The following is a 26,471-nucleotide window of genomic DNA, read 5'->3' on the forward strand; positions in this document are numbered from 1 at the left end:
ATAGAATAGAATTGTTTTCTTTTAAGCAGTTCCCCAAATAAAATACTAAAGTAATTTGAGGGAGTGTGTCCGTACCCCTTCTTAGCTGAACTGTACTTCCTGATCTTGGCTTGTGTCTGACCGAGTGTGGACTGTGCTCTTTGTAATTTTCCAATAGAGCTTTTGCATCAGGATTAGTTAAAGAACTTCAGTGAAAAGCGATGTGGTAATGGAAAAGGGGGAACTGCCAGCAAGGAGAAATCCGGGACTTTAGCCACAGACGTAAAACACTGTGAATATTTCCTTTGTCACTGTAGAGTGTTGAATTGTGAGGCTTGGAAGTTGCTCTTTTGGGGGCAGGAGGCCTAGGTTCTATCCCCCGCGATGCTACTGACTGGCCGTGAAATGGGGGGGTAATAATGTGTGCCCCTGCGTAGCGCACTGTGAGATCGATGCGTGGAAAAACGCTGAGTATGACCAGCTGGGCAGATGCTAAGGCCCAGCTTATACTGAAAAGTTTTACCGGTGTAAGTGGTTTGGGTAGGGGGTGTGGGGTTTTTTTGGTTTGTTTTTTTTAACTGCAGTATTCTACCAGTAAAAGCTCTCGAGTGGATGCAGTTCTACCAGTATACGGGTGACTGCACCAGTAGGGATATCCCCCTTTCTGTACAGGAATAGCGGTGCCGTTACAAACCGTATATCGACAGAACTGCGTCCATGTTGGGAGGCAATGCCACGTGACCGATTAATTCGGTGCTACTTCCTAATGTAAATGAGACTTAAAGTTCCTCTTGACTTCCACGGGCCTTTTGGCCTGGGGCACCGTGGCTGGGTCAGGGCCTGGTTAGCACTGACGTCACCTCTTTCTAATCTCCTGTTTTGTTCCAGGACTCCTCCTCGTTGTGCTCTCAGAAAGGTGGGATCATCAAACAAGGCTGGCTGTACAAAGCAAATGTCAATAGTACAATCACAGTTACCATGAAGGTGAGCTTCATTCCATACGCTGTCGTGCCAGAGCAGCGAGCGGGGGGATCTGGCTTATGTGGAGCCAAGTGTCTCAGTTCCGATCCAAGCTTCCAAGTCAGGCTGCTGGGTTTTGGTTTGGGCCCCTCTGTAACTGTCTTACAGAGCCTCCCTCTGAACGAGTCCCTTTCTGCAGTGGGATCTGTGCTGAACCCTACCAAGCAGTGCGTAACAGTGCTTTGAATCACGAAGGGCAGGCTAAGCAAAGAGGTGTGTTAAAGCAAACCCATGATCGCCTTCTGAATCAGTGCCCGAGGCCCAGAAAAGGAGGACAATTGAATTAAGTAAAACAGCAGGCCTGAAATAAACAAGGCTTTTGAATGCTGGTTTCCTTGAATGCACATGGCCAAACTTTTAGAATCTAAATAAAAAGTATCTGTGCTTAAAACAGGGGTGGTGTTACTGAGATGCTACCGTAGGACTGACCTTCTATGCAGCAGCTAAGTCCTCAGCCCTTCTTTTTATCGGATACCGGGCAGCACTCCACCGCTCGGACTTCGCTACAGAAGCGCCAACTAATTGTATCATTGATTTTGCTCAGCCAATGATCTATTTGTTGTTTCAGCAAACAGCTGCTTTGTTACTTGATAAAAGAGACTGCCCTGGTGATAACACTCGGATGGGTATCCAAATTACAGCAAGACTCAGGAGAAAAAACATTACGTTCTTTTGCTCCCGTTAGGCTACTAAAAACTCCCCAAAGCATTCCATGATTTTCAGTTTCTCAGTCTGATGCCTCGATTCAGCGAAGTGCAGAAGCACATGCCTGACTTGAAGCCCGAGCTGTGATCATCTAGTCTGAGCTCCTGCATCGTACAGGACTAAGCCCGTAACTTCTGTTTGCGCCAGAGCATATCAATGTGCAGCCTATGAAGTGAGGCACGTGCTCAAGGATGCTGCGGCACTAAGGGCCTAAATGCTCAGCTAGAAGCATCTCAGGCCTGGTTTTCAGAGGTGCTGCTCAGCTGCAGTCCCATCGACTTAGCTGGAGTCGTGGGGGTGCGACACTTCTACAAATCAGGCTCATGTTATCTATAGGGCGACTCAAAAATCAAGGGACCCAAAATGAGTGCCCATTGGTGCAAACGTTGGTTCTGATCACTGCTCTTCCGTGCAGAAGACTTCTCTAATGCCGGTTGCTAGAGTTCTGAGAAAGCAGTAGCACCTTGAAGGTCTGAAGCCATCCATACTGGCACATTGCAGCATCATTATAGTGCTGCAGAAGGAGACTTGCCATGATCTCAGTTCCGCGTTCTTTCATTACAGTGATGTGCTAGGCAACCAATGGCGCTGGCAGTTGCTAAGCATGTACAGAATGTTTTTTGTGGTGAGCCAGCTTATGAGCAAAACTTAATTAGGCTTACAGTTGACTGCGTTTGCTTCAGAGTAACCTTCTTTCTTGCAGACGTTCTCCAGCTTTTGACTCTGGTTAGCTTGGTTTCGGTTGCACACCAATCCAGTTTAACCCATGGCAATCACTAGATCAGGACCTTTTCTTCTTCTGGACTTCCTCAATTCTCTGCCTAACCCCACGCAATTTTTTTGCAGCCTTTTTGTTGTTGTGTTTTTGCTTCATCTGAAGCTTTCACAACTCCCCCCTGCCAAAGTGGGGAACTGAACTGACTGTACCGGTGATCTGATCTGATCTGGCATTCGCTCTGTTCCTAGGTTCCTGCGATTCAGTCCAAAAGCGGTACAGCATTCTGACAATTCTTTGGAACAGCAGGCCTGCAAAGGAAAAATCCGTATAAATAATGCAGTGTATTTGTGTGTGCTGCTTGCTTCTGCACTTTCCATTGGAAGGATGTTAAATGTTTCAAATGTTTTGCACGAAATCAAACATCCCATGAGAGACTTGTTCTCCTGCCTTCTGAACATTAGTTTAATACACATCTATTTAATCTAAGATTTTCCGTAGCACGCAGCACTGAAGTATCTAAGGCCCCAGTTCAGCAAAGTGCTGAAGCAGGGCTTAACTTTGAGCTCCTGCTTAAGTCCACACATGCTGAATCAGGGCCAACGTGCTTACACTATCCTCTAAACTTAAAATTCATCAGCATCACGTCCTCGGAGCTCACATCCGGGACTTGTCTAAACACTGACTCCGTGGATTAGATTTAATTCACTCTTCCGAGTCTGGGCAATAAGTGACTGGCCTGATCAAATATGTGATGGATTCACTATTCATGGAAGCATGAAATTCGTGATCCGTGTTGTTCCAATGCTGTATTGATCCATATTTGTTCCAGGCACTCATTACAATCAGAATATTTTCAAAGCCTCAAAATGGGAGTGCAAGTGCTGTTTCTCATCTCCCTGTCCTGACCTCCTGGGCCCTACCTTCATGCTCCTTTTAATCGTGATCGCTAACAAGAAGGAAATACATTTCTGATTCATAGCAAACCTGAGAACATCTAAGGCTACTTTTCCAACTGCTGAAATTGCAGATGTTCCCAGGCATTATGTGCCAGTATTTTCTGCTAAGCAGTCTCCAGGAAAGGTGGGTTTTGTGACTATACCTAGGGCAGGAGCACATTTGTCTCATCTTTGTTGTGTCTCTGTAGCTCCGTGTATAGTAGTTGGATCACAAACATCCTGGCCTTAATTTGGCCTCCAATACGGTAGGAGCAAGAAGTTGCAGATGCAGCTAATTGTGTGTGTGTGGTCTTATGCTCCCATTGACTTGCAGCACAAGATTGCATCTGGAGGGCATAGTCCATTCTATGTCTGTATTCGTAACTCAGCTATGGAGACACTTAAGACAAAGTTATTGCATCTAGGGGTGAGTGAATGGGTCAGGAAACTAAACCAAGACTGGTCCATAAAAGTTACTCTGTGTTCTCCAAAAAGAAACACAACCAGTTGCGGGGATCCCATTCCGATTCTGTCACTGGACTGTTTGCCAAGCTGTTGTTACAACATCCGTCTGACAATTGGCTTGCAGCTATTCCTGAGGTCGCTGTCGCGAAGGGTTCTGCAATCCCCAGATGCTTGCCCAGCTGAATCTCCCAGACCCTAATGTAACCACTTGGCTTTTCTTTTTAGAGCTGAAGGGGACAGGAGCCAGCGGAGGGGAGGGTGTGCAGGCAGTAGGAAGACTCTGCATTGGGGGGGGGGAGGGCCCAGCCTGTAATCATGCCCATCCTCCCCCCCCAAAAGATACTAATTCAGGGCTTGCTCCTGCAACGTGCTGAGCACTTTGATTCTGATCCAGCAAAATACTTAAGCAGATGAGTAATCCCTTTGATTTCAATGGGGCTGTGGACAGACTCAAGTGCTTTGCTTGATCTGCTCTGCTCAGCTCCTTGCAGAAGCGAGCCGTGCCAGGAGAGGGTGCGGCGGGACAGAACTAGGTGCTCGCTCAGATTCAGACTCCGACTTTAAGCTCAGACGGGACCGTCACGATAATCTAGTCTGACCTCCTGCCCATCGCAGGCCACAGAACCTCACTCTGGTAACAGATCCCTAACCTCTGGCTGAGTTACTGACGTCCTCAAATCATTCTTTAAAGACTTCAAGTTGTGGGAAATCCACCATTTACACTAGTTCAAACCTGCAAGTGACCCCTGCCCCAGGCTGGGGAGGAAGACGAACCCCCCCCCAGGGTCTCTGCCCATCTAACCTGGGGGGAAATTCCTCAGATTGCCAGCGCGAGAGGGACTTCTTTAGTTGTGGAATCCAACCCTGCTAAGGAGTTTTGAATTACCCCATTGAGTGAACAGTCTCGGACTGCAGGAGGTGAATGGAGGGTCTCGGGAACTAATCTGGAATTAGGTGTGTGAGACGCAGGAGCTTTGGGCGGTTGTATTTCAGCCCTGGCTTTGAGTGCGCTGACCTGTGAAACATGCTTCCTGTCCTTTCCTCTTTCCAAAGCCTGAGCGTGAGAACATCTTTAGGTTTAATAATAACCTGGTAAATGCGTAGCACTGAGAGACCATCTGTTTTCCCTAGCGGGGTATTGTACAGTGACCGAGAAGCCAAATGCTGAAAACTTGAGCCTCGCTGGCTACGGATGGCATAGAGTGACCCGTGTATGAGAATGGCGTTTTGCTCTTGCAGGTATTCAAGAGACGGTATTTTTACCTCACACAACTGCCGGATGGTTCCTATATTCTGAATTCCTATAAAGATGAGAAAATTTCAAAAGAATCCAAAGGCTGCATCTTCTTGGACGCTTGCATTGACGTTGTTCAGGTAGGTTGACAAGGAGTGAGTCCTACCTGCTTTCGTCCCCGTACGTGTGCTTCATCAGTCTCATTTGCGCGCTCTGCCTGTTCCATCTGCCTACCCGCCCGCCTGACCAGCAATGCCATCGCTGCGGCTAGCAGGTGGTGGGCAGAGCCTACTGCGGACAGTGTAAAACCTGGGGTTCACTGCCACTGCGCCTTCCGCCGGCTCCCCAGCCGGCTGTGTCATCCCTGCCGAGATTGGATGAGCTCTTTTTCTTTATGACTGTACAGTGTCCACCACCAAGGGGCCCTATCCCCTGACGGGGACCTCTTAGCACCCCCGTTGACTTCAATGGGACTACAGGAGCTTGAAGTACATGCAAGATTGAGGCCAGTAACTATTCTGTGCAATCAGCTGTTCATCCCAGTGTTACCTTCAGCTGCCTTCCTCTCTCTGTCTGTCTGCATGCACTGGTTGTCTCTTGTCTTAAACTAGGTCTGGATCCTGTACACACAGAATTCAATGGGAGTACTCACACATGTAAAGTAACTCACACATGCAAGGGGCTACAGAAGCAGGGCCTTAAATTGTCAGCCTTTCAGGGCAGGTAGAGTCTCTTACTCTGCATTTGAACACTGTGGTTTGCTGGAGGACTACTATAATACAAATAATAAGAGAATGCAAATGAGCTGTGTTTGCTTCCTGTAGCTCTTGTTAAAGAGGAGGAGGAGGGGTGGTGAATGGTAAAGAGTGGTAGTGGAAAATGTCCCCAAATTGCAACATCATGGGGTCTTCTGTGGAAAACTGTTGCTCATGTGAAAAACCTTGCTTTGGAAAGGCCCATCAGGCATTAGTCGCATGCACTAGCAGTAGTGTATGGAAAAACACAGCTTCTGAAGCCTGAGAAAGTTTTTGTTCCTGCCCTTGTGCTGTCTCTTGCGTAGCTCTCACAGGGCGCACTGTTTTCATGTGGGTTTGGGCTAACTCTCGGGTGAGTAGAGCAGACTCCACGCAGGTTCCAAAGTGAGTTTCCGTAGATTTCTTTGTAGCCATCATGACTCTGGGCGGCGTAGACTGTATTTTACATGTTGCATCAAGGGATTTGCCTAGACTTCTCACCGGAATATGCTACTATTAGACAAGCAGCGGTTGGAAAAGTGAGCTACCATGAAACTGTTAGTCTGGTTTTTGATTAATGCTTCTTACGATAGCGCCGGGCAGAAGTTCTACTTGGTGGGTTGGACGAGTCTTTAAAATCAGGCTCCTGGGTGGAGTGTAAAGGCTCCATGGCACTTTTTTTTTATAAGGGAAGGAATTTGCTTTTGTGACTTGGGCTCAAGTTTCCCTTCGCACTAGTGTACAACAGGCTGCATCTTGGCGGCTTGCTACTTTCCACCCAGAGCTAGCCGCATGTCAGTGGGGCTGAGTGGTGCATGCCTGCTGTTAGTGATTCCCCTTTGGAATGCCCCGGAATGAAAGGTGCATTTGTAACGTTGTTGTTTGTGCACAGTATGTTTCGCCAGGGAGAAGCTTGGGAACGGGTCTGCGCTGAGCTGAGCTCTAAAGTGAAGGCGATATTAACCAGGTATAATGCAAAGCCCGCTCTCTTGTTTGTGCAGTGCCCCAAGATGCGCCGCTATGCATTTGAACTCAAGATGTTAGATAAGTACAGCCACTATCTGGCAGCCGAAAGTGAACAGGAAATGGAAGAGTGGCTGGTGACTCTGAAAAAGATTATTCAGATCAATACGGAGAGTTTGGTGCAAGAGAGGAAAGACACCGTGGAGGCTGCACAAGGTCAGTCTTTAAATCACTAGATCTTTCATTCCCACCGTCGCAGCGCTGACATCGTCGTTAGCAGCATGGAGGCGTTTACATTCTTTCCTGCATTAAAAATCGGCATCGTAGCAAGTAAATGTTGATGCTGAGATTTGGCTAGTAGCACATAAACTATAGTCTGTAGAATAAAAGTGGATTTGAAACTTGACTCTCCTGCTAGATGGGGGAACCCATGGCAGCGTCTCAAAAGCCCCGAGAAATTGTCCCTGTGCTATTGTAAGTGAGCAGCTCAGGAGCGGAGCCCGGGGGCTGGTGGGATTAGAAGGCGCCATTGCTGTCATTTGGAACATCTGCTTTTCATGACTTGACAGATGACGACTCGAGCAGCCAAGGGAAATCGGAAAACATCCTGGAGAGCTTGGAGAGAAGCATGCATCCTGAGCTGATGAAGGTATTGTGTCCACAGTGGTCATTTCCTCAACTCCCACAGCTACTGGCAGCTGCCACTGGAAAGGGACTTCCTGCTGGACACTATTAAGTGACAGAGGTTAAGGTCCCTACAGCAGAGATCCCTAAGCTGTGCTCTGGGGAGAGCTGGGCACCTACGCGATGCTGCTGGCGCCAGCTTCGCCTCCTTGTGTACAGATCCCATCAGGGTGCCTCAAAGCACGGAGCTGGAGCTGCTCCCAGGTCTGCCGCATAAAGAGCTGCCTATGTTCCCATCCAAACTCAGGCACACCCCCGGCAGGAGCCTGACCCAGCACTGCCACTGCTGCTGCCCAGAGCCAGCTGCTGGGACAGGGATGGGAGAAAGAAACCGGGAGAGGGCAGGGAGAGTTGCATTGGGGGGAGCGTCCGTGTCTCTGGGAGTGGCAGGGAAGAAGGAGGCTGGAGCAGGAACCTGGATGGAGCTGCAGACAGGAGGAAGACAGGGCCACAGTCTGGGAATGTATGTTGAGCTGGTGCTCTTGTTCCTTTCGCGGAGCTATTCGTGAGAGGCTCTGCCAGTACTGGTTCCTACAGACCCACGTGTGCGCCCGGCCCCGTGGCACAGAGCTGGAAAGGGCTGGAGGCCTCTGAAAGGTGGTAGGGAGGGAGCGGGAGTGCAATAGGAGATGAGGGGTGTGTGCATCCCAGAGCAGCGCTGTGCGAGAGCCTTCAGTCAGGGTGAGGAGTCTGAAACCCGGTGGGGAGTGGGCAGGCCGTGGGGAGCAGGATCAGAGCAGCCACCAGAAAAGGCCACTTTGGCTGCAGCACGTGGAATACGTTGGAGCGGATGAGACGAGAGGCGGGGGAGGCTGCCGAAGTTCTGGGGAGAGGTAACGAGGGCTTGCAGAGAAGAGCTTTGTGGTTGTGGATGGGGCGGATCTCAGAGGGAGATGTGGCTGGATTTGGTGAGAGCCAGGAGGTGAAGAGAGGGTGACAGGGAGGGGAAGAGTCGCGCAGCCACGGGGTTGTAGACACGAGTGACTCGGAGGGTGAGAATGTTGTCGACGGCGATGGAGAAAGGCGGAGAGGGAAGTGATTTGGGGAGCAAGCCGAGAAGTTCAGGTTTGGACGCGTTGAACATCCCAGAAGACGTGGGAAAGCCGGGGCCGGGGCGAGGGGGTACTGACCTGAGTCATCGAGGTAGAAGATGCCACCCAAGCCACAAGAGAGGATAACTCAGCTGGGGGAGAGGGCGTCGAGCAAGGGACAGTGGATGCATCTGGGGATGGGGCGGGAGGAGAGGTCGCCAAATCTACCCCAGGGACATGCAGTGCAGACGGGGACAGGAGAGCTTGGCCTCCAAAGTGGTGCAATATTGACAGCTTCACTCCTGTTTGGCAGGGCGGGGATGGCTGTCACAGCTCTCTGGGCCTGCGCTGGGTAGGCCAGGTGCAGGTATCTGGTAGCCAGCTGGCTGTGTCACTCACAGTGACCCTGTCACGTGGCCAGGCCACAGGACCCCGAGTCCTCCTGTTTCCCAGCACGGCGTTGGTTGGTGCGGCTGGGCGGTATTGTGTAATCTCTCCGGTCATCAGTCAGCTCTGAACAATATTGACTGCTTTATTTTTATTACATTTTGTGTCCATTCCTCCCAAAGACAAACACTTGCTTCTCTTGTGGCCTGGTCTCCTCAGTAATGTCAATGCTTTCCTTGTCATAGTATGGAAGAGAAACTGAACAGCTGAATAAACTAAGCAGAAATGATGGACGACAAAACCTCTTTTCCTTTGACGCAGAAGTCCAGGTAATTCCACCCCACACACCCCCTTTCGAGTCTTCTGGGGTTCACCCATTCTGAAAAGTCCATTTGGTGTCACCTGCTTCCTTCCTTCCTTGGGTGGCTGTGGTCACCGACAGCAGCAATGGGACTTGTAGGAAGACGGTAAAATGACTGGTAGTCAAGTCACCTCTACAGATAAGGCCGATGAGATAAGCAGCAAGCCCGTGTCTGTGCCGAGTCCTTGTGAGATATGCCAGCCACGCAGGTTCTGGGTTTTGGAGATGCCAAAGCTCAGAACACCTTTCACGTAAAGGAAGTCTTCGTGGCTGCTGGCACATGGAAGCTCCCAAACCACAGAGGCTGTTCCCTGTTCAGACTCTTGTCTGACAGCTGCAGAATGCCAAATTTGGTCTTCCCCCACTGCTCCTTTCCAGGGACTTAGTCTGCTTCCATGATAGCCCTTAATTTGACCATGTAGACAGCTGACCCTTCTGTAAGTAGGCTGTTTTTATAGGTAACACATTTGTTTGTCTCTACATTTGTTCTTTACGAACTTTAAGGTTTTGGCCTTGGAAAAGTGGCAAAAGTTAATGTCTATTCACACAGATAGAAAAGAGTTAATAGAAACGTAGATCCAAGTACAATGATAATGCGGCTTGAGCTCAGTACCTTTGGAATACGAAGGGCTGACTTTATCCACTGCCCAGTCATGGGAATAGAGCGAGAGAGAGACTGCCCCAGGTCCAGCAGAGCTGCCATGGGGGATGCTGAGGGCCCGAGGTGCTCCCCGGGATGGCAAAAGGAAGGTTTGGCATGCACGCTAGCATTTCTTCTCCGGTCCTGAGAGCAGCGGTATGGATCTGAAGGCACCCGTGATATTTAAAGGGAAAAAGCTGCTGCTGCTAACATGACTTTAGAAAACTGTTCCATTTATTTCCTAGTTTCTGATTTTCTCTAGCTTCAAATCAATCTGAGCTGCGAGAGCCCGGGAGGGTGACAATTCTGATTTAACGGGAAAAATGCAGAGTCTTTCTTGTACCAAACCAAACTTTCCTCTTGGGTCATCTTTAGGATGATTGTACCAGGGTCTCTCCAGCCCTTGTGGGAGCCATGAGGTTTGTTTTTAAAAAGGGACTGTTGGCAACTCCCCAAAATACTAGTCGTGTGATTCAGAAGGGGAACATCCTTGAAAGTACAAAACATCTTTATTGGCTGCGCTGCCCCTGAACTCACAGTGCCCTGTCCCTGGGCACAAAGAAGCCTGTTGATTCTGGTTCAGAGCAGACCCCGTGTGTTCTGCGGCTTGGTACGTCTGCGATCGTGGACACAAGTTCAGTTTTGTGGCCTGTTTACATGCTTGTCAGGCTGATGTTGAAGCAATTATGTGATTGCAGCCATGAGCCTGAGAGAGGGCAGGGTTTTCTGTCTGCTCGGAAGCGAATCAGAAATAGTTTTCTAAAACGGGTTAATGATTGCAGCCTATATTTGCTTAGATTACTCAGAGGGGGGAAATAGCCCCCACAGAGTAATACCACAGGTCTCCTCAGTAATGGGGGGGAAATGATAGCATGCACATCAGCCCTTCAACACACTGTTATTTTGATGTTCTGGATGATGCAGTCCTACGTCCTTGGCACACAGCAAGGTGGTTCTGGTGAAGGGAGGGAGTTGTTATCTGGCAAAGGGTCGTGCCTAAAGGTCGTCTTGTCTGTTTCTTCCCATTCGGCACTGTCTGTGAAAGGGCACTGGGTAGGCACAAACCAGTCACAGGACCAGTTGGGCCTTAAGGGCTATGGAGGAGGTGACTGGATTCAAGATGGTTTGAGTTTTATTACAGCAAATCTAAATCAATTGCCCATCTTGACTGTTTATAACCAGACTGGTCATTACTGCCCATCAGAAATGTCTTCCGGTTTGTGAGCTGTTGCTGGTTCTGGCAATGCTGTCTAGTAACTATGTGAACGATCTCTTCAACCAATAGACTCCTGCAAAGTGGTAGAAACTCTTTGAGCATTCCTGCTGCACATACGCTGTTTTCACCTCCAGGCTCCCTGTGATTGGACATTTGGGTGGACCCTCAAGGTTACAACTAAAAGGCAGAGGGCAGAACTGAAATCTTATGGTGATTTAGTTCTCTGTACTGTACAAACCGCTCAAACCAGACTGCTAAAAACCAGTACAAAGTTATGAATTCCTGTCCTTAATGCATGTGCATAACAGGCACCAAATGGGCTCTCAGTTTGTGAATGTGCTGCACTTTTTAGACCATGTTTTTAATTATGATAAAATACCATTCGCTATAACGTAATCCCTTAACTCTTTTGTGAGGTTCCTGTTTTAAAGGATGTGTGTCATTTGTTTTCTAGAGGCTGGACTTCTCTGGAATTGAGCCAGACGTAAAGCCCTTTGAGGAAAAGTGCAGCAGGCGCTTTTTGGTGAACTGTCATGATTTAACCTTCAACCTCCAGGATCCCATATGTCACCGAGCCGAGGGCTCCCCCACAAACGTACGCATTTTCCTTGGAAAGTTCCGTTTCTTCTCTTGGAGCTGTGCTTAGACGTAGACAGTTACCATCCCGTTTCTTCTGATCGGCAACAGAAACCGACCGGGGGTGGAGCTGGGAAAAGAAATTAGGCCCCAATTCTGCTCCTAGTGGCCTCTGGGCCGACACAGGGGGTCGACTGGCACAGACCTCATTGCAGGCCTGGGGCCTGAATTTGCATCCATCCCTGTTACAATATTTCACCATCATGTCAGAGAGGGATGGAGGCACTGCTAACAGACACCTCAGTCCTGATGCACCCAGGGCCAGTGGGGACTTTAGATTTTAGCCCGCAGAATCAGGCCTGGAGATAGCACATATGTACGTCACTGCTGTGATCAGGCACTCTGCGGTCTTACCTTCACGTGGTAGCTTTGTCCTCTACAATCTTTCTGAACCAAAAACATCTGGAATTGTTGCTACTTGTCAAGGCCTGGAGCTACAAAACCCAGCCTGAGGTCTGATGTAGTCACCCCATTGTTGAACTCACTTCAGACGGTTCACGTGCAAGGTGAGAACAGCTAGGGAAAGGTGGTTAGTTTATGCTGGAAGCTTTCTCTGTGTGACCCTACCTGATGTGACCAAGAAATACGTAGAGTCTCTTGCTAGAACACAACTAAAGTCAGGCAACTCAGAACTGAGTTATTTGGGACTTTGTGAGATGTGCTAAAAATGCACATTCCTAGGCTCTGTGTACACTGCAGACCTTACCGCAGCACAGCTGTGCCACTGTCAGGACTCCCGTGAGACGGCACTATGCTGACGGGAGAGAGCTCTCCTGCTGACATAATCAAACCTCCCCCTATGAGCAGCGATAGCTATGTCGGCGGGAGAGCGTCTCCCGCCAGCATCGCGCTGTCCACACCAGCGCTTCTGTCGGTAAAACGTGTGTTCTTTTCACACCTCTGACCGACAAAAGGGCTAGGGTAGACGTAGCCTTATACTGAACTTACAGCCTTTGAACAGCTCTTACAGATTGATCAGCGTTTTCCTCTCTTCCTGCCATTCGTATAAATAACCTGCTACTCTTCTTTCTGTATGTTATGTCAGTGAATTTAAAATGGCGCTCATCTTTATGCTCATCTTTACTAGATACAAATGCAAGAAGACCCAGCAAAGCTGTGGTCTTAGAGTGCTTTTTTGGATAGTCAGAAGCAAATAAACTATTGGTTACTTATATAATTCTTTCACAGTGAACTTCACCCCGCGTAGATGGCCCCCACAGATTGTAAGTGGTGCATAGTCCTTGTGCAAGGGTGAATTTCATGGTGAGAGTTGAACTGAGACTCGAAGACACAGAGGTCACACTTGTGTGTCTAGCAGTGAATTTCAAGTACACCTCGAGGGTAGAACCTGTTCCATGCTTTTTAACAAGAACATTCATTCAAATTCCCAGGTTGAGCCATTTTTCATCAGCCTGGCATTATTTGACGTAAAGAACAATTGCAAGATTTCAGCTGACTTCCATGTGGACTTGAATCCTCCCTCGGTCCGTGAAATGCTGCTGGGCAGTTCCACCCAAGCAGCTGGTGACAGTCACCCCAAGGGGACTTCGACCAATGAGCACCTCATTCACGGAATTGCTGAATCTCACCTGCGCTACATAAAGCAGGTGAGGAACTGACTTCCTGTTTTCTTTCCGTGTTGTCGCTGTACGTGCAAGGAAAAAGCTTTGATGTTGTTGCCTCTTTTCAGAAAATGTACAGCCCGTGATTGATTATGTGGAGTGCTGTAGCATCTAGGAGCCTTCGTCAGGGACCAGGACCCCACTGTGGTGGGTGCTGTATAGAGACAGCACAAAAAGATGGTCCGTGCTCCGAAAAGCACAATCCCGATTATCCAGCCCTCATTCGCTCATGACGCTCGGTTACCTGAATGATCACTGAGAAAACAGGCAAACAAAATTAGTGGACGTTTTTCCTGACTTTGTCAACATTTTGAAATTCAGAAAAATCTCACCAACTCTGCCTGAAACGTAGCCACCTGGGATTCGCGAAGGAGCAGTGAAAGTGCGTGGAAGCTGGGCATCTCCCTCCCGAAGGCACCTTTGACACTCCCAGCCCGTAGTTCAAGCATACGCTGTAGCTTTTCTTTGGAGGGAGGTTTTGTTATCAAATCCCCTCCCCCCAGCTCCTCGTTCTGCTGGGAACCCAAACGGTTCTGACTTTTACCATGTTTGGGGCTCATAGAAAGAGCCGATCAGCCATTTAACCCTCCAAGTCCCACAGCTAGCGCCAATTCTGAGAAGTACCGAGTGCCTGCACCGTCCCAGTAGCCTCTCTCAGGCTTTGGCCCCGCTCAGACCAAGAAAACCTGCTGGAACCTGGCATGTGGCCCCAGAGCCATGTCAGGAACGGACACGTGCCATGAATCTGCATAGCGCCAAAGCGGGGAAGCTACCAGGCTCCATTCTGATTGGAGCTGGAGGAAAGCGTGGCCATGGGAGGAGTAATTGCCTCTGACGCTCTGCTGTTCGTTCACTTTCAGGGAGTTTTCTCCGTGGCAAACCCCCATGTGGAGATCTTTCTTGTGGCCCGTGTGGAGAAAGTGTTGCAAGGCAGCATTACACACTGTGTGGACCCGTACATCAAGAACTCCGACCCGGTGAAGGTACTGGATAAGCTTATGTATGGCAAGGTCTCCAAAAGGGCACTGCAGGCCACTCCGGTGATAACCTGGAGCTGGCTAGTCTCCGTTGGCTTGTGATACTCTGAGAAGCATGAAAATACACATGGATTGTTATTCCTTGTCCTTTCTGGCAAACCTTGGGCTTTTCCTATGCAGTTAAGATGGCCGCAGCTCTTGGCATTTCCGGCTTTGCTCTGGGCACTGGCATCACGGCTGATGTCAGCTCGGCTCTCAGAACAGAGCTTGGCTGTTCAGAAACGTGATAGATTTTTAAGATGAGATAATTAGTTCCCCAGCACATTAGAACGGTGCGGGGCCTAAGCTGGGTGGGGAACTGCTACGCACACGAGAGATTCAGCCCTGCTCACAACCAGCTGCCTCAGGTTGCCTCTGCATTTGCTCCGGCAGGTGGGAAGAGCTATTTTTTAATTAAAAATGGTTCCTGCACCACAGTTGGTGGGGCTCAGAACCAGGCAGAATATGGCCCACCCTGTAGCCACGCCCACTCTGCACACAGCTCCGCCTCCTTCTCCTCTGCTTGGGTGCACAGGGCTGGTGGCCAGTTTGTGCAAATGGCAGCAGGATCTGGGGGCCCTCTAGTGGTAGCTGCCATGAATTGTGTGTACCCCAGCTGGGACCTGAACCCTCCACTGAATTCAATGAGTCCCGTTGACTTCAGGGTGAGTGGGGTGAGGCCCAGTATAGGTAAAGGCTCGGTACCCCCCCTTGCATACAGCTGAGGTTAGTGCAGGATCGTGGAGGTCAAATTTGGAAACTCCCTAGCGATGCCCTTCTAGCTCTGTCAGGTTAACGAGTTATTGAGGGAAGAAGCTAACTGGTAACACGACTGCACCCTAAAAGGCACGCTGATCACATACAGCAGTGAAATAGACATGGGCTGAAGCCACAATGATCGTGGGCTTAGTCCTTGGCGTCAGCGTAGATGCTCTAACTTGCTACCTGGCTGTATGTTGGTGGAAGGCTGAGGGCTTTCCTTTCCCACAGCTGTCGCATTTTAATTCTTGTCCTATGAAGGTGTGACCCCATTGTCAGCTTGTCGATCCTTTCTCTTGTTTTTCCAGACTGCCCAGAAGGTTCATAAGTTGGCTAAGCAGGTGTGTAGTCGGCTTGGGCAGTACAGGATGCCCTTTGCTTGGGCTGCCAGGTCAGTCGCCTTGAAATCCTCATGCGTCCTTCTGAAGTTGTTGTTGTCTGTGTTGTTTGTAAATCAGGCCAAGCGGTTAAGGGCCAAATTCCTCAAGTCAGGGAAGCTGCACAAGTGTAACTGAGGGCAGAATTTGGCCCTACAAATTGTTTTTCTGAGCCAGTATTTGCATTGGCTGGAGTCCTAGATCTGGAGTGAGATTATAAAATAAACAAGAATTCTGGGGAGAGCTATAAATAGAGCTGGTTGAAACATGGAACTTCCATTTTTGTGGGAAATGTCGACATTTTGAAAAAAAAAATTGTTCCATATGGGAACAAAAATATTTGAAATTTCCCAGGAAAATGGAATTCCCATAAAATTTCTATTTTGGAAAATTTTCATTTTGGAATTCTGAAATTCCATTTTGAATTTTTTTTCAGTTTTATATTATAATAAAATTCAAAATGGAATCTTAGAATTCCAACATGAAAATTTTCCAAAACAGAAATTTTATGGGAATTCCATTTTCTTTCATACCATGATAGTAATAGTAGGGTCAGACTGTTCACTGGAACACAAACAGGAGACGCTTTGATCTGGAAAAAAAAAATGTTTACATCACTGCTATGTAGTGTCTGTCTTAATGATTTTTAAAATAAAATAGAATATTTCAGCTCTTAGATTAGGTCAGATTGTGCACCGCTACTGCTGACATGTTAAGAAATAATGTGAAAATATTTTTTAAACATGAAAAACATAAAGTAAAATAAAATCTGAAACAAAACTTCCCGCAAAATGAAAATTTCAAAACAAAACAAAACAAAAAAAGCATTTTCCCCTCCCACAGGAATTTTCATCACAAGCAACACATTTGTTGAGCTGTATAGATTTCAACAGCAACGGCATTTTTCACCGTGAAATGTGGGTGAAAAATGTCCAACCAGTTGTAGCTATAAACCCTCCTGCTTCAGGCTGTGAGCTGACCTCTACCTATTGGGGTCAGGAGGGAACTTCCTTGGGGACAGGTTATCCCGTAACTGCTGGTGCCAAGGTCCTGCACCTGCCTGTGAAGCAGCCAGTGCATTACACTGTCAGCCTTAGGACAGGATGGTCCACTGGTCTGATCCCGTCTGGTAGCCCCTGTGGTTCTTTTTCAAAGAAAGGACTGAAGGGACTGCATGTCCTCTCAGCTTCAGTGACTCTGCCCAGGAGACAAGGGCTGCAGGACTGGACCTTTAGATAGTGGGTTTTTGGGGTGGAGGTTAACTAGTTCAGTCTGGAACTCTGGAGAGTCCCAAGAGATGCCACCTAGCCGCAGCTCCTCCATTTGTCTCTTGGATGACTGAAGACCATGATCTGATTCCCCAAATATTCTTTTGTTGAGGGTAAACATATACCGAGCCAAACAGACCCTAATGCAGCTCCCTTGAAGACACTGATGTAAATTCATCCCACTGTCTCCTATTCCTACCACTAGGTTGCTATATGGTCCTAAACCAAGATGGTGATGACTCTTGAATGTCAGCTTGGACTGTGGCTTGGTACATACATGTAGGTTCCTGAACAGTGTTTTCAGGTTGCAAGGACATGATGAAGTGCTTCCATAGAATGCCGTTCATTCCTGTGCAGAGAGCCAGCACAAATCCTATGTGTGCGGGTTTGAGTATTTGTGTTGCGTAGACCTTGTGTGTGTTGCCTGCACAGGAGTGAATCACCCTTTGAGCTTGTCCCAGACTGGCATGGGTAGCCTCGCAGCTCATACTAATGCTTGGGAAATGTGTCCACTTTTGTTTTTTGCAGGCCAGTTTTCAAAGACTCTCAAGGTACTCTGGATCTCGACGGGAAATTCTCTCCTCTCTATAAACAAGACAGTGGCAAACTCTCTAGTGAGGATCTGCTGAAGCTGCTAGCAGAGTTTAGGAAGTGAGTGTAAGGAACTGGTGTAGCGGCTGAGTGGGCATTTGAATATTCTTTAAAATAGTATGTGTGGATGTGAGCGTGTTTCTAAACCACCTAGAGAGATCAAGTTTTCGGAGCTAACTTGTTCATGCTTGAATTTTCAAGATTGATGAGTTTGTTCTTGCTTTCTAATACAGGCCAGAGAAGACAAAACTCCAGGTTATCCCAGGCCACTTAAATATCACCATCGAGTGCATCCCTCTGGAATTATCAAGTAAGAAACACAAATCAGAAAGTAAATGTTAACTGTGCTAACCATCCTGGTAACATTTATAGCGTGCTTCTCCATAATATGGATGAGGAATATCTAGAATTTACAATGTTAGATAATGAGCAACTAACTTAGTGAAACTGATATTTTAAAAAAAAATTTTATGAGAGGCTGGAGCTTAACAGCAAAGGTTTCTCTTAAGGAACACATCTTGCACTGTTTTCAAGCTTTAGGAAATCTGCAGCTCTGGCTGCATTAGTCGATGCTCCATCGAAGGGGTTGCTGTCCTGTGATTGACAGGAGAAGTTGGCCCCGTAGCATGGAACAGAGAGGAGCCAAATTCTACCCTGGGGCATATGCCCATGGCTCTCTGACTGCAGTGAGTGCGCTGGATGTGATGGCAAAGGCAGAATGTCAAATGTAAAGTGGCATGTTGCATTTGCTGACTTTCCCATGTTTGTCAGACACCTGCTTATCTCAACTTATCCTTCCTCTTTAGATTGTGTTACTGCCTCTTACATCCCTATAAAGCCTTTTGAAAAGGGCCATGAGAACATCACCGTTGAGGTAGAGGAGTTTGTCCCAGAAGCGGCGAAATACCGTTATCCCTTCACTATTTACAAAAATCATCTCTACGTGTACCCCTTGCATTTAAAATATGACAGCCAGAAAACATTTGCAAAGGTGAGTCCCACAGAACACGGGCCGGACAGACGCTCACAACATCCCCGATCTAAAACTGGAAGCTTACTCTCCCGTTCTTCTTCATTCCAGGCAAGGAATATCGTGGTCTGCATGGAATTCAAGGACTCAGATGAAGCTGATGCCCAAGCTTTGAAGGTTGGTTCATAATCCATTTTTGAAACCGTAAACAAATGTATATAGAATTGGGCACTTCGTTAGGTTAATACGGCGTAGTAATGAGTGTCTCCATAAGAACACAAGGACAGCCAGACTGGGTCAGACCAAAGGTCCACCTAGCCCAGTGTCCTGTCTACCGACAGTGGCCAATGCCAGGTGCCCCACAGAGAATGAACAGAACAGGGAAACATCAAGTGATCCATCCCCTCGCCCAGTCCCAGCTTTTGGTAAACAGAGGCCAGGGACACCATCCCTGCCCATCCTGGCTAATAGCCATTGATGGACCTATCCTCTAGTCAAATGGTCTCTTCAAGCTAGAGAAGAGAATCTAGAAAAATGTCAGTATTTTCTGTTTCCAATGTATTTCATTATTCTGGTTGGCAAATTTGAGTGACAGCTGCCTTTGATCCAATGTGTCATTTGCCTTCATTCCAGTGTATCTATGGAAAACCTGGAGGACCCCTCCTGACAGCAAATGCCTATGCTGTTGTGTTGCATCATAACCAAAGTCCAGAATTCTACGATGAGGTAAAAACTCAACTCTAGAACAGCTGAGGGAAGTAATAGTCTTTCATGGGTTTACCAAAGCCATAGAGAACTCCAGCACCTCTTTCTGTATAGCTGGATATAGAATGGGGGGAATAAGCCTCGGCCCATCTGCTCAGTGATTTTCAGTTTTTAATGTCCGTTTGTTACCTGGTCTCTTGCTTTCCTAGCATGTGGTGTTATTACTGGAAGGTTATGGTCACAATGTATAAATAATACACAGCTGTGATGAAACTGTTACACAGTCAAGTTCAAAGATGTGCAGAAATATCTGCAACACAATGTGTGATTCTGAAAACTTCAGTAAATAAGAGAGCTGACAACATAACTTGACAATCACAAATCCAGTATTCTCTGTCATGGTATCATTTTAGATTAAAATTGAGCTTCCAATTCATCTCCATCAAAAGCATCATTTGCTTTTCACCTTCTATCATGTCAGCTGTGAAATTAACACCAAGGCATCAATGAAAAAACAGGACGCCATTGAAACTCCAGGTATGTTTGCGGCTTAAATTACAGCCCTTAAAATCTAAGACTCCGCGATGGGAATAAATGTAAAGAGCTGAATACAAAGAAAACACTGTTTGTGATTTACGGCTCTAGTCTGTTTTAATCTTCTTGTGAACAAATGAATCATGTATCCCCTGCTACAGGAAGCAACACAACGGGTTAGTGTCTCCTAAAATACAAACTACTGCCTCCATCCTGCAAACTCTTCTGCATAGTCTTACCTTTACTTGCATAAGAAGTCCCATTGACTGCAACGGGGCCACCCATGGGAGTAAAGTGGCAGGTTGGTGCAGGATCAGGGCGTATGTGTAACTTTCCACATTGAAGTCCTCTTGAACTGGGCATCTGTGCCTGCAGTGCTCCCTCAAGCAATGCTCGTTGGGGGAAGTTCCCCCCTGTGCATTAAGCCAGCACAAAGGCTATTTGCCGTGCAGCCCCGCTGAGGGTCACAGTTGGTGCCATGTGAATTTCAGCCGTTGACTCTGCAGAAGGGATTTTCTCAGAGTAGGCGGGTGGAGGCTAGTTCCCGGTCACTGGGTTAGCTTCCCTGGGGGTTGAGTCGTGGCCGCGGCTCCAAGTCTCCCGAGAACCATGCTGAACGCACATCCCTGCGGGTGTGTTAATCTCTGCTCATTGGCTGTTTCCGCAGTGGGATTTGCCTGGCTGCCTCTGCTGAAGGATGGTCGAATTATCACTTTTGAGCAGCATTTACCGGTTTCGGCCAATCTTCCGCCTGGCTACCTGAGCTCTGGGGACACAGAGTCGCGCAAGGTAGGAAGAGCATTTAAAACACACTGAACCGTAGAGAGAAGAAAGCTACGTCTGTTACCGTGTCAAGCTTTGGGTTTGCATTTGCCCCCCAGATCTTCTTAGCCACACCTGTCCATCCAGAAAGTCCTGCCCCCACTTCACCCACCGTCAGCACTGCTGTGAGGCTGTAAAAGACCCCAGTCCCAGTGTGTGCAGTGCAGAGTGGGCAGTTGTGTGTGGTACGGGGGCCTGGCTAGTGGGCACGTGGATTCTGTGGATTCAGTGGCTGATGAAGTGCAGTAGGCCACGTTCCCTGCTGCAGGCTGGGAACAGAACGGCTGCAGGGTGCACTGTGGGTTGAAGGAGGACTCCATTCTCCTGTGCCAGGCAAAGCCCTTTTCGTCAGACTTTGTGCAGGCATTGAGCATTGCCGTACAGGACTGAATAAAGATCCAGCTGCATAAAGCCTTGTTCTCATCTGCAAATGTCTGCAACCAAGTAGCTGAATATTTTCTGTTCGCAGCCGCCGAGCGTTGATGTTAAATGGGTAGATGGATCAAAGCCACTGTTGAAGATCAGAATCCACTTGGAGTCAACCATTTACACGCAGGTAAGCTGACTGTCTCCTTCCGAGCCGGTAGCACAGAGGTAACAAAACCTTGTAACGATGAGCTTGGAGGGAGTGTTGTAAGATGATTTGAACTACGCTGTTGCTGCTGGGTTTAGGGTGTTGGGAAAGGGATTAGTGCCCTGCGGAATAAAGCGGAGAGAGGCTACATGATAGCAAGTTACGGCTTGTTTACTCTCCCTTCTTCTGATTGGGAGCATAATGAGCAGTCGGAGCTGTGGGAGAGCCCCGAGCCGTGCTGGCGTTCCCTGTGCTGCTCACACTTCGACCTGCAGGCGCTATGGAAGCCTGAGTCGCTGAGCTGGTTGGAAAATGGGTTTTTCCTGTAGACCATTTTGACTTTTCATCCCCCAAAGAAAAGGTTTTGGGTTTTGACAGAGTCACACTTCGCCCCAGACAGCACTTTCCGCAACAACCTTCATTGAGTCCCAAGCCCCGTTTCTCATTGAAAAAATGGAAAATTTTCACCCGACCCTCCTGAGTAGGTCAGACTCGTGATGGCAGATTTAATCTCCCAGCGCCCTCGATCTGAGTGTGCGAGAGTCACGGGAGCCGCACTGTGTGCAACAATGCTGAGGCGTCGTGGGCCGTGTTCGAGTCCGTGTCGACGCTAGGGGGACTATCGCACCAGAGCTATGCCAGCATAACCCTAGAGTGTAGCTGCAGAGTGCAGCCTTGGGAGGGGTTTTCCACCTCCCCCCTTGGTGACAGCAGCATTCTTCCATCCACCGAGCTGGGTCTACACCGGACATGAGGACAGCACAGCAGAGCTTTGGCGCTTAGGGGTGGGGATTTTTCACACCCGAGTGCCGGAGCTAGGCCAGTGTGAGATTTGTAAGTGTAGACCAGGCCTCGGTGTGCAGCTGCCTCATTTTAGCTTGGGCTTTTTATCCCTTTTGTGATGTTTAAGCATGCGTTTTGCTCGTAACTGTTTGGGACTGTCAGTAGCAACAGCACAAGCCCAGACACACTGCACTCTTTGTACAAACTGTGCCCCCAAATCTTTCCAGAGGTAAATACCCCAGTAATAAACTATAAGATCCGAGGGAGAGAGAAATGAAGGGACATAGGCAGGGGAGAAAGGAGGGCATTTCGGAGGGGATCAGTGAGGCTGTTTCAAACATCAGGAGCTAGGAGGAGAAAGCTTTTGCCCCACGAGTGGTGGGACTGGAAGAAGGGGCAGGAAGAGGCTGACCCTGAGCAGACTGTGTGGGGAGGGCTAGCCAGAAAGACACAATCGTGACGCAGATTGGTACAAGCCTGCGGAGGCTGCTGTTTTGCGTTAATGCTGAAAAGAACAGGGAGCCGGAGGAGCCGTTTGAAGAGGGTGGTTATGTGCGTCTGAAAAGGCAGGGAGCAGTGTTCCGCCCGGGCTGTGGTCTCAGGAATGGGATGTGGGGCGGGCAGTTGAGGAGTTCCTGGCAGGGCTGAGATCAGGCTCTGCCACGCACTGGGCACTGTTGCAGAGGTGGATAGATTTGGTTGGTTTGCAGACATGGGAAATGTGGGGTAGGAAAGACTGACCAGGGTTGAGGTTGATTCATGGAATTTTGTTTGTTTTCATCTTTCTTTCAGGACTTGCACCTGCACAAATTCTTCCAGTACTGCCAGCTGGTTCAGGCAGGAGCTAAAGAAGTTCCAGGAGAGCTTGTTAAATATCTAAAGGTGAGAGTGTCTTTCCCTGACCCTTTTTACAGTCCACCGGTGAACACCCAGCTGGCTTTTCAAGTCACTCAGTCACAATGAAGTATTCCATGTGGAGTATGCAAATAGGGCTTTAAATGCGAGTGTGGGACAGTAATAGAGTTACTGATCTCAATAATGCTTTCGGGTATGTGCATCGGTACCTCTGGACACCTACGAGTCAGCAGCCCCATAGCCTAGAAAGTAAATGGCTTATCACAGATGGATATAAGCTCATCAGTATTAACCCCTAGTTACTATAACACATGATGCAGGGATTCAGCGCTGTATGCTCCATACAGTGCGGGCAGCGTGCGTAGCTTCGCTAGCACTGTGTGGTGGGTGTACTGCAAACCCCTTGTCTTTCCCTTCGCTTCCCTGCACGGATGTGCCACTTCGTGTTGTGCTTAAATTAAATATCAAGACGCTAAAGAGAGACCATTCACCAAACGCAATGGTGTGCGGTGTTACAAGCCACTCCAGTCCGTCCTTGATTTCCTGGAAGCCCCTCCCCTTTTCTGATGTCATTTCCTGCTCTGCCCTAGCTCTTCATACTGCAGGGACCCCTGAGCTGTAAAATGCCATGCGTCTGGTGCTGCAGCACAGATAATTGGTTGCTCAGTTGTTTGGCACACCCTACAGCAGCGTCCGTTTTTAGGCTTTTGTGGGAACGGCGGAGCCCCTGTGAGAAAGGCCCCTCCTCTCTACACCCATTAGGGTTTGACCCAGCTCCCACTGATGCCGACAAGGGTTTTCCATTGACAGCATTGGAAATTGGGTCAGACCCTCAGAAACTAGGACGAGGACAGGGTCACTGTCCTTGTGAGATCCCGAACAGCGCACGTTGAAAGATAACGCCCGTCTTCACCCGAGTTAATGTTCCCAGTGTTCTGCTCTTTCAGAGGTGTGCTCTTCTCTCTGCTTACGTGATTCGCTCAGAAATCCTCACCGCTGTTTTCACTTTCGTTCTGATTTTTATGAGGGTGTGAACGTAGTGGCATTTGTGCAGCTTCCAAGTGCCCTCTAGTGGTAAAGGTCCAAATAGTGCCCATTCATAGCAGCAGTTTCCTGTAAACAAGGGAGTAATTCCCTTGACTGGCAGATGTCACAGGTACATAAGTCACAGAATGTTTCCTGATATCACAGGTGGATTTGCTACATTGAACCTAGCTGGCATCAATGATTTCCCAAAGGTGTAATGATATTTTATATTGCACCTATACTCCCATGCTGCTGTAGGTACTGAAGATGCCCTTGGATTAGCATAATCTCTTATTTTCAGCAATTTATAATCTGTGTGCAGCATTTTTTTTTTGCCATCTTGAAATTTGGCCCATGTGGCCAATAGCTCAGAATTGAATTTTAATTTTAAAGGAACCCCAATCCCACTGAAATCTGAAGGTGGGTTGTAGGATCAGGCCCAAGTTTTTATAAACAGTAACTTCTGAACAGGATAAAAACTTTCTGTTCACCATTTCTGATAGCTTTATGATAAGAACTTGTCTTCAAGTGTGATTCTATAGCAAAGAGGTAGATCATTTAGTGTTAAAAATCATTGGATATATTTCATAGATCTAAATATTATTTTAAGGAATAAAAATAATCACACCTTTAATAATAATGGCGAGCACTTAAATAGTAGTTTCCATGTTCAAAACACTTTACAAAGATAATCTAATGAAGCCTCAGCCCCCTGAGATAGGCAAGTAGCGATTTAGTCCTCTTTCACAGATAGGGAAACTGAGGCAGAGATGTTGTGTCACATTGCCAAGGCTGTAGAGGGAGTCCGTGTCAGAGTCAGGGTTTAGCACCTCTGAAAATGAAGCCACTTTTCTTTAGGTCCCTAAATATGGACTCGGGCTGGGGAATGGCCGAGTGACAGTGAGCTAATATTTAAACTCACAGGGTCAAACTTTCAAAAGCTCCTAAGTCCCCTGTTCAAAAGTGGATCTAGGCACTCGGGAGCCTGAGTATCATTGCACATCAGTGGGAGTTAGGCACCGAAGTGCCAGAGTTGCTTTTGAAAGTTTTCCCCTAATCGCAAAAAGAGAGTTGGGATCAAAATTTCAGCTTTAATCTTTGGGATATATGGGGCCCTTCGGAGCCAGCACGTGGCTTCTCGTAAAGGCAGTTGAGTCATTCCAAGACAGCGCTGGCTGTCGGGGCACATCTGAGGGCAGTATTTATGAGGCTTGGGAATTATTTACTTCCACTGGTGTGAGCAGCTGGCCGGGCAATTCCAACCTCTCCTCCTTTCTTTCCAACTGGGAAGCTCTCGCTTTTATTAATGCCTGCACTGGTGCAAAAATTTCTGGGCAAAGTAAACACAGGGCAACATCTGTAACATATCAGGCTAAAAGCCATGTGTTTTCAACCTTTGTTCTAGTGTTTACACGCCATGGAGATCCAAGTGATGATACAGTTTCTACCGGTAATTCTTACGCAACTGTTCAGAGTCCTCACAGATGTGAGCCAGGAGGATGAAGTAGCTGTCAACTGCACCATGTAAGAGTCTGATAAGCAGGGCGGCTTTCTTCCATTATAAATATAAAGCTGTAAGTCAGATTTTTTTCAAAGGAATTCTGACGTTCCGTCACCAAAAAAAGAAAAAACTTAACACTCCCCCAACTGATATTTCTATTAAAGGTCTTACGACCTCCACAAACAGAGTTGGAAGTCAGCTTGCTTTAGCAAAAGATCTTGCCTTTTTTATTTAAAAGTATTTGGAGATGAGATCTGGGGAATTGGATTTTCCCCAGAAAAGCTTTTTGTTATTTTACTACTTGGCTTCAAAACTTTTTTTTTTGGAGGGCCAAGCTCTTTCTGAGCGGTGCTGGGTAGAATTTGCTCTTGTGAGTGGTCCTGCTGGGAACAGGAGTAAATGTTATTCAGCATGAGTAAGGGTTGCAGAATCTGACCCTAATTGTCGTGAGGATCCTGACGTTGTTTGAGTGAGACTGGAGTCACCTGTCTACTCTGAACTGTCACTTCCCACCACATCCTAGAGCCTGAATCAGAATTGGTTCGTTGTCTAGTATTATTAAAAATCACTTATATAGCACTGCCTGTTACAGGCTGGGACATGGGCGGTCAGGCCTAGAGGTCCGAGTAGGAGTCAGGAGCTGGAGCTGAGGGTGAGAACCAGAGTCAAATGCTGGATGCCAGAGCCCAGAGTCCGAGCTGAGGGTCCAAGCTGGAGCTGGAGCCAGAAGAACAGGGACAGGAACCCGGAGCTGGTCAGGGAAGCAGGAACGAGGCAGGGAAGCAGGCAAGCTTGTAGCAGCCAACCTGGAGCTCACCAATTGCACAGCCAACTTCCTGTGCCTCTTTCTGGCTTAAATAGTGCAGCTGGGCCAATCGGTGGGGTCAGGTGCTCCTTCAATCAGGGCTCCTGTGGGCGGTACCTCTGGTGGGGCTAGGATTCCATTAGCTGCTTCGCCCACCCCCTGCTAGCAAGCTGCTGGATGGTTGCTGGGATGTGAAGGTTGCCTGGGGACCTAGGAGCCCTAGGTTCAAGACCCATGGATCTTCGTGCTGAATATGCATTGTGCTGCACGGCCATGTATGACGTCTCGTTCCCCTTAGTGCACAGCTTACGATCAAAATGGTTCCGCAGCAGGTTTGTATAATTTTTGGTGGTGCGGGTCCAAGTCCTGTTTACCCCCCTCCCCCTCAGGCTCTGGGAGGGAGTTTGGGTGCAGGCTCTGGGCTGGGGCAGGGGCTTGGCTCTGGGAGGGAGTTGGGGTGTGGGCTCTGGGCTGGGGCAAGGGGTTGGGGTGCAGTAGGGGGCACAGGGGGCGGGCTCTGGGAGGGAGTTTGGGTGCAGGCTCTGGGATGGGGCA

The 26,471-nt window shown here is 48.2% G+C and overlaps 1 protein-coding gene across 4 annotated transcripts in view; it reads left to right on the forward strand.

Annotated features, from left to right (window-relative positions):
• The window catches only part of DOCK11 (dedicator of cytokinesis 11), a 122,023-nt gene that overhangs the window by 40,962 nt on the left and 54,590 nt on the right, over positions 1-26,471 (forward strand). For all 4 annotated transcript variants that reach the window (XM_034782729.1, XM_034782730.1, XM_034782731.1 and 1 more), the window contains exons 6-24: positions 868-963; positions 5,062-5,196; positions 6,792-6,969; positions 7,323-7,402; positions 9,101-9,184; positions 11,527-11,667; positions 13,100-13,315; positions 14,191-14,313; positions 15,414-15,496; positions 17,279-17,401; positions 17,575-17,651; positions 18,148-18,332; positions 18,423-18,488; positions 18,945-19,037; positions 19,430-19,553; positions 20,218-20,339; positions 20,842-20,928; positions 22,522-22,611; positions 25,016-25,134. In XM_034782729.1, coding sequence (XP_034638620.1) covers positions 868-963; positions 5,062-5,196; positions 6,792-6,969; positions 7,323-7,402; positions 9,101-9,184; positions 11,527-11,667; positions 13,100-13,315; positions 14,191-14,313; positions 15,414-15,496; positions 17,279-17,401; positions 17,575-17,651; positions 18,148-18,332; positions 18,423-18,488; positions 18,945-19,037; positions 19,430-19,553; positions 20,218-20,339; positions 20,842-20,928; positions 22,522-22,611; positions 25,016-25,134 — 2,222 coding nt within the window. The remainder of the gene's footprint in view (positions 1-867; positions 964-5,061; positions 5,197-6,791; positions 6,970-7,322; positions 7,403-9,100; positions 9,185-11,526; positions 11,668-13,099; positions 13,316-14,190; positions 14,314-15,413; positions 15,497-17,278; positions 17,402-17,574; positions 17,652-18,147; positions 18,333-18,422; positions 18,489-18,944; positions 19,038-19,429; positions 19,554-20,217; positions 20,340-20,841; positions 20,929-22,521; positions 22,612-25,015; positions 25,135-26,471) is intronic.

This window comes from Trachemys scripta, chromosome 9 (assembly GCF_013100865.1).
Source record: "Trachemys scripta elegans isolate TJP31775 chromosome 9, CAS_Tse_1.0, whole genome shotgun sequence".
Lineage (NCBI taxonomy): Eukaryota > Metazoa > Chordata > Testudines > Emydidae > Trachemys > Trachemys scripta.